The sequence below is a fragment of the Grammomys surdaster genome, unplaced genomic scaffold, assembly GCF_004785775.1.
Source record: "Grammomys surdaster isolate TR1022 unplaced genomic scaffold, NIH_TR_1.0 254, whole genome shotgun sequence".
NCBI classification, from domain to species: domain Eukaryota; kingdom Metazoa; phylum Chordata; class Mammalia; order Rodentia; family Muridae; genus Grammomys; species Grammomys surdaster.
The window spans coordinates 1,120,690-1,127,573 of record NW_021604695.1 but is presented as its reverse complement, the minus strand read 5'-3'; the positions used below and the strand labels follow the sequence as shown (position 1 = coordinate 1,127,573).

Genomic DNA, 6,884 nt, shown 5'->3' with positions numbered 1-6,884 from the left:
GTTTCTGTGACTATTTCTGAGAGCCCCTCTCCTCCAATTGTGTAATTCCTGTGTACTTAAACTTCTGATACAATATAGGCAGCTATCCTGGAAAGTTAAATTCCAATCCTGGATCTGCCGTCATCGCGTCGTACAAACTTTGGGCAAACCCCTACATCTCTTTGGACCTCAGTTTCCCCGTCATATCTACATTCTCGGAGTCCGCAACATCGAAAGCAGACGCCCCACCCCCTGACTCAGCGGCGACAGGCCGGACTTCTCACTAAGCCCTTCTCCCCCTTTTCCGCTCCTCCTCAAGCCTCGGAAGCAAGCAGCGGGAGGAGAAACAGGCAGGTCCAGGCAGGAGGGCCCGCGGCTGGGAGGGGCCGAGGCGAGCCGGCCCCCTAGTAGGAAATGAGACAGATCGCAGTAACACTTTAAAAGCCTGACTCCCTCTCCCTCCACACATTCCCTGGTCTCGTTCCATCCTCCACTCTGCTCCGGCCCATCCCGGACAGCCTCCCTTCTCTTTCCTAACCAGCAGCCTGAGGAGCCCAGGTGGGACCCAGAACTTCAGCTCCAGGATGTTGACGAAGTTTCTACCACTGCTGCTGCTGCTCCCTGGCCGTGCCTTTTGTAACTCCGATGGTGAGTTAGAGTCACAGCTCCTACCTAGGGGTTTTCTGGGGACTTGGTGTATTTGGGAACTTTGACACGATTATGGGACAGCTAAGCTCACACAGCATGGATGTCTGCTGCTACTGGGTCCTGGGCTTTGGCTCGTGTTTCAAAGACAGGGTGAGGAAGTCCGGTTAACTCTCCGGAGAAAGCTTGGGGGAGGTTGGTGGAAGGGACCTGTGGAAAGGAGGCGAAAAGGCAGGGAAAGAGAGCACTGTCAGTCTAGGTAAGATAGGAAGAGATATGAGGTGGACAGAATGGGGAGACGCTAGGAAAGCTGAGACAAGTTTGGGGGTTGAGATGGAGAGGAGAAAAACAGGGGTTGTAGCTGGTGAGGTGGGAGATGGGGGCAGAAGAGCCAGGGCTAGAAGATCAGACTGCTGGAAGCTCTTAAACAGAAAAAGGGAATTACCACCAGACACTGTCGATGCTCAGCTTCCCCCCCACACACACACACTCTTCCTATAGCCTCTGCCTCTCTCTCTCTCAGAGGGGCAGTATTTAGAGTGTCTACTGTATTTTATCTACACATTGATTTGTTTATCTGCTGTGGTGAGCAATATTATCATACTGATCTTACAGAGGAAAACTTTGGTCACAGAACCATTAAGGGTGGTTGCTAAGGTTACTCACACCAGCATATCCACACTTGCAAACACAGAAAGCAACTTCTCAAACGCAAGAGGGTGAGTGTGTGTGTGTGTGTGTGTGTGTGTGTTGGTGGGGGTGAGGAGGGAGGGGCTAGTTGTTAACGCCAGCACTGCCTAGGCCCTTTCCTGGGTATTGAAGGCAGATAACCAAACCCAGTTTTGATAGAGATTTGCCAGGCAGAGCAAAAGCAGCAGAACAACCTGGACAGGCTCTTCACATGGGTGGCCAAAAATCACCATGAGGAACTCCAAGCCATTTGATAAAACTGAACACGAAAGATTCGCCAGAATGTGCAGCTGGGGCTAGGTCACTTGCTGTGGATCTCAGACTGAGGCCAGACTCTGAAATCTGTCCTGTGGACAGATGTCCTCTGGGAAGGCAATGACTTCAGATTGGCAGGTTGGCTTCTTGGTTTACTTTACCATCTTGGCCTCAGATTCCCATACACAAGGGGGTTAATAATAGTAGCTACCATGTTAAAGCATTAGGAGGAAGGCATGCATAAGTTAATAATGTGTATAAAACAGTGCCTAAGGCGTAACAAGCACTTCATGGGCATTAGCTATTATTATTTGGGAGGGGTAGGGCACATCCCAGGAGGGCTTTAAGGGTTTTTGGATCAGATGGAGGTCCACTAAGAAAGGATGAAACTAAGCCCAGTGTGGTGGTGTACAATTTTAATTTCAGCATCAATAAGCACATCCCTGAGTTGGAGGCCATCCTAGTCTACAAAATCAGCCCCAGGATAGCTGGGGCTACACCAAGAAGTCCTGTCTGGAAAAACAAAGCAAAAGGACGAAATTGAGAAATGTTGTCCCCCATGGGATGACAGTGGCCCAGGGACTGGAGTTGGGATCTTATCAGAGGCCAGAGTTTGACAGGCTGGCCCTGTGAAGGAGGGGAAAGCATTGAGGGATGCCTTTTCCGATTGCAGACCTCAGTTTCCTCATCTCTAAAGCAAAGATAATAACCCCCATCCTCTCCTGGAGGGGTTATTGTGAGCATCAAATGGAGGGGCAGGTGGGCGAGCGTTTTATGGGATTGCGACTTTATGGGATTGTGAAAGTGGGTGGCAGGCCTCTGGGTAAGGGGTTATTATCTCTGGCTGTCTACCCCTTCCCTCGCTGGAGGTCCTGACGCGCTGACTCTGCCCTCAGGCTCCCAAAGCCTGCACATGCTCCAGATCTCCTACTTCCGAGACCCCTATCATGTGAGACATCAGGGCAACGCCTCTTTGGGAAAATTCCTGACACACACGCTGGAAGGCCCGAGCAAAAACATCACCATTCTTCAGCTGCAGCCCTGGCAGGATCCGGAGAGCTGGTCTCGCACAGAGAATGGCCTGCAGCTCTACCTGTCCCAGTTCGAAAGTCTGGTCCAGTTGGTGTATCGAGAGCGCAAGGACAGCGTGTTCTGTGAGTTGGGGCACCTGGTCGGGGCTGGTGAGATCCAGGGAGGATGAGAGGGCCTGAAGAGGCTTGTGACCCAGTTTAGGCACTAAGGCTAAGGTTTTAGACAGCAGTATTTTCATGAGGGGCTGGGGTAGGTATGGTCTTTGGGGCTCTGACCCTTGGAGATTGTTCTGTGTGGGAAAAAAGCGATTTCCTAACTGTAAGAAACCTCTACCTGGTAGATGATAGATAGATAGATAGATAGATAGATAGATAGATAGATAGATAGATAGGATACTTCTTGGGGCTGGTGTGAACTCTTGGAGCAGACCTGCTTGGGGACTGTGTCCCTCATTTTCTCTGACCCCCACTGAATCTTCACTGAAGATTTTGCCAACTCCTCTCCCTCACAGGGCCTTATCCTTCCCTTCATAGAGCCTGAAGCACTTTGCCCTCGGCCTTCGACCAGCTCTTTTCCTAGATGTTGATGGGTCTATCCATAGCTCCCTCACAACCCCAGTTCCTCTCAACAACCTGATCTCTTGTCCAGGAAACGACCACTGCCTTTCTGAAGCCTCTTCTGCTCCTTTCTTCCACAGTCCCAGGTGTTTGTCATGGCTCCTCTTTACAGAGGTTCCAACAATCTAACCCAGACCCTCTTCTCTGTCCTCAGGCATCCCTTCCTTCTCCCCTCAACGTTCCCTTTGCCCCTGGTGAACATCCCCCAACACCTGGCCCCTTCTCAAGCAAGCACAGAGCTGACCCTTCCCCTCTCCACAGTTCCTCTCACAGTTAGCTGCTCCCTGGGCTGCGAGCTGCCGCAGGAGGAGGGCTCTGAACCACATCTCTTCTTCGATGTGACTGTGAATGGAAGCGCCTTTGTAAGTTTCCAGCCAAAGACTGCCATATGGGTGACAGGCTCCCAGGAGCCCTCCAAAGTGGTCAACTTCACCCTGAAGCAGCTCAATGCCTACAACCGGACTCGGTTCGAGCTGCAGGAATTTCTGCAGGACACCTGTGTGCAGTACCTGGAGAAACATATCACCACGGAAAACACGAAAGGTGTGGGGGATTCTAGCCCTACCTGTGTGTGTGTGTGTCTCGGGGGGAGTGACTTCCAAGCAAATGAAGGGACATGAGGGATCCCTTGAGCAACAAAAGGAGGGGGCTGGAGACTCAGGGGAGGGTCACTGGGTGACTTCCTTTGAAAGTATAGATACCAAACTTTAGACTCCTTGGGAGTATGCTCTTAAACTCACTCTCTGCCTGTTCTGCAGGGAGCCAAACGGGCCGCTCGTACACCTCACTGGTCCTGGGTATCCTGATGGGCTGCTTCATAATTGCTGGAGTGGCCGTGGGCATTTTCCTGTGCACAGGTGGACGGCGTTGCTAATTATTCTCCAGGCCCCTCGGAGAAAGGGTTGAACTGGTGGGGGCTGGTAAGGGAAGATTGCAGCTCATATGAAGCCAAACAGACTCCCCCAGCGGGGCCACCGTATCTCAAGAGGTTTTGAGCAACAGCTCAAAACAGCATCTGCCTAAGTGTGAGAGGAAGGGATGTGAGGAGGGTGAGAAGGGATGAGGGAGGGTGGGACAAAGTAACTGGTTTGTAAAGAACTTGAGACCATGCATGCTTTGTGTAGCTGCTCTGAGAAGTGGGTGCTTATTGTGGAAATCAGATGATAGACTTGGGGGGGGAGGCTGGGCCATCGGTGACCTCCCAGAAAAGGCAGATTTACTGAAGGCGTTCAAAACATCTAACTAAATAAAAAGAGTTGTCTGTAACCAAAATAAAACATATTTAATGTGTCCAGGTATGTCCAACTTGGGAAGGGACACTGGTATGATAGGGCAGAAAGAACCACAAAAATGTCACAGTTGTAAGATTAAACAATATGGGAGTAGTGAATTAATAATTAAATATTAAATTTCTTATTTATGTAAAAGGTATACTTATGTCTTCTATTTTATTAAAACTTCTGAAAAAAATATAGCCATATCCTTTGTTCTGTTTCCTCATCTGTTAATCACTTGGCAACCAGCAGCAGGGGTCTCTCTATGACATATTCACAGATCACCAGTAAGCTGGCACTGCTAGCTGTAACGTGTGCTTCGTTTGACCTTGTGAGCTGGAAACTCTCTTTACACTTCCTTCTGAAACACTGTGATTCATACAAACTGCTCTGGAACATTCCCGACCCTTTTCTCCACTCACCTTGGAGATGCTGCCTTCCTTAAGTGCCTCCTCCCCATCCCCGGCCCCTTTATGGCCATGCTCTGACATGCAGGGCTTTAAATATCTATTTCTGGTGTTTTCTGTGTGGAAAACAATACAATTTAATATTTAAGAGCATGTATTCAGGGCTGGAGAGATGACCTGGCAGTTAAGAAAGCTTGCTGTTCTTAAAAAAGACCAGAGATGGGTTTCGAGCACCTACCACTCAGAGGCTTACAACTGCCTGTAACTTCAGTGCCCAGGGATCTGGCGCCCTCTTCTGGCCTCCTGGGGCACTGGCAACACACACAGAAACACACACACTAAATGTTTTTTAATTTTTAAGAACTTTTTTGTGGGGAGAGGAGCATTCCAGGCAGAGTTTCTCTGTGTAGCCCTAGCTGTCCTAGAACTTGCTCTGTAGACCAGGCTGGCCTCGAACTCAGAAATCCACCTGCCTCTGCCTCTTGAGTGCTAAGACTAAAGGCATGTACCACCACTCTAAGTTTAAGAACATTTTAAAAATCAGACTTCAGTTTTAAATCTTGCAGCCAGGTATTTAATGTCTCCAGATTTTTACTTCCTTCATTCACAAAAGGAATAATAAGATATACAAAAAGGGTGAACAAAGATACCTACCTGGAGCTGACCCTATGGGGATTAGGTAAGCCAATACTAGCAGGATAGTAAATGTATGGTTCAGGAATATAGCTGAGGCTATTGTCCCAAACCCCACATCAGCACTGATTTTTCCCAGGGAGCCAACTCCAAGGCTTTCACAAAGGCTAGGCAGGCTCCTGGCACTGAACAGCATTCTCCACCCAGCACTGGCTCCTTTTATGTTTTGTTTTAGACAGAGTCTTACTACGTAGGCCAGGCTGGCCTTGAACCTTTGATCCTTCTTCCTCAGCACCCCCAAGCTGTGGATTACAAGAATGCCTACTGTACCCAGTTCCTCTTGAACATCTTAATATCTTGAGGTTATTCAGAATCAATATATGAGAAATTATCTTTTTTCTTCTTGTTCTGTGATTTAGTAACTGTTCATAGGTAAAAGGAATACATCCACATAGTATCAGTGGAGCGACCTCAGTGGTAAGCTGTAGTTACTTCCTTTCCTTTATTCCCATTTATAAAATACAAAAGCTATAATATCCGTTCTCTCCTTCCTGCCCTTCCTCTTCCTCTGTGGGAAGCACAGAGGTGTACCACTTAGTTCAACCTCCAGAGGGGCTTGCCATTCAGGGAGTCCAGCAGGGGGGCCCAAGTTACTTACTTCAGTTCCCAAGTGACCACCTTAGCTGCAGAGAACAATCAGCACAGGGGTGTGCCTGTCCTGTGACTGCCCTCTCCTGTGACTGGGCAAGGCAGAGGCATAAACATTCAGCTGTGCCCAATTACTTCAGAACTCCCTGCCAGGCTGTCTAGGCCCATGTGGGATCTACAACGCAATTTGACTTTTTTCTTAACTTCATCCCGCCTTCCTCCTCCAGTAAACATCCTGCATCTCCAAACACTTTCTCAGCATCTGCTTCCAGAAAACTCAAAACTCAACACGCATGTACACGTGCCCCTCCCCCCATGTGTGTGCCTGCTCCTCCACCCCCACTCTTCCCAAATTGAGAAATGACCACAGTCACTTTTAATCAGGTCATGGCAAAAACTTCCTCCTAGAGTCTCCCTTGTCTATATTTTTTTCTCTGTTCTAATTGATCTTACGCACAGCTGTAAAAGGAAAAGCAAAGACCTGAAAAGTCCGTGTCATTTCTTCGGTGGCTCACAACCATCTGTGATGGGATCCAACGTCCTCTTCTGGTGTGTCTGAAGAGAGCAACAGTGTACTTACATAGATAAAATAAAATAAATAGATCTTTTTCTTAAAGACTTAAAAGAAATCATTAAAAAGAAGAATAACTGGGCCTGGAGAGATGGTGAGTCACAACCATCTGTAATGGGATCCGATGCCCTCT

At 48.6% G+C, this 6,884-nt stretch overlaps 1 protein-coding gene across 1 annotated transcript; it reads left to right on the top strand.

Moving 5' to 3' along the window:
* The first annotated feature begins 398 nt into the window (after positions 1–398).
* On the top strand, positions 399–4,698 carry Procr (protein C receptor). The gene is made up of 4 exons (XM_028775306.1): positions 399–627; positions 2,466–2,723; positions 3,480–3,761; positions 3,977–4,698. Exons 1-4 carry the CDS (start codon positions 564–566, stop codon positions 4,090–4,092), a joined length of 720 nt encoding a protein of 239 aa, XP_028631139.1. The 5' UTR covers positions 399–563; the 3' UTR covers positions 4,093–4,698.
* Positions 4,699–6,884: the final 2,186 nt, after the last annotated feature.

Excerpts from the sequence above, each read along its gene's own strand:
- Procr (XM_028775306.1), top strand. The coding sequence starts at position 564 with ATGTTGACGAAGTTTCTACCACTGCTGCTGCTGCTCCCTGGCCGTGCC. Across the intron at positions 2,724-3,479 it reads GCGCAAGGACAGCGTGTTCT|TTCCTCTCACAGTTAGCTGC; the intron begins GTGAGTTGGGGC and ends CCCTCTCCACAG. Across the intron at positions 3,762-3,976 it reads CACCACGGAAAACACGAAAG|GGAGCCAAACGGGCCGCTCG; the intron begins GTGTGGGGGATT and ends CCTGTTCTGCAG.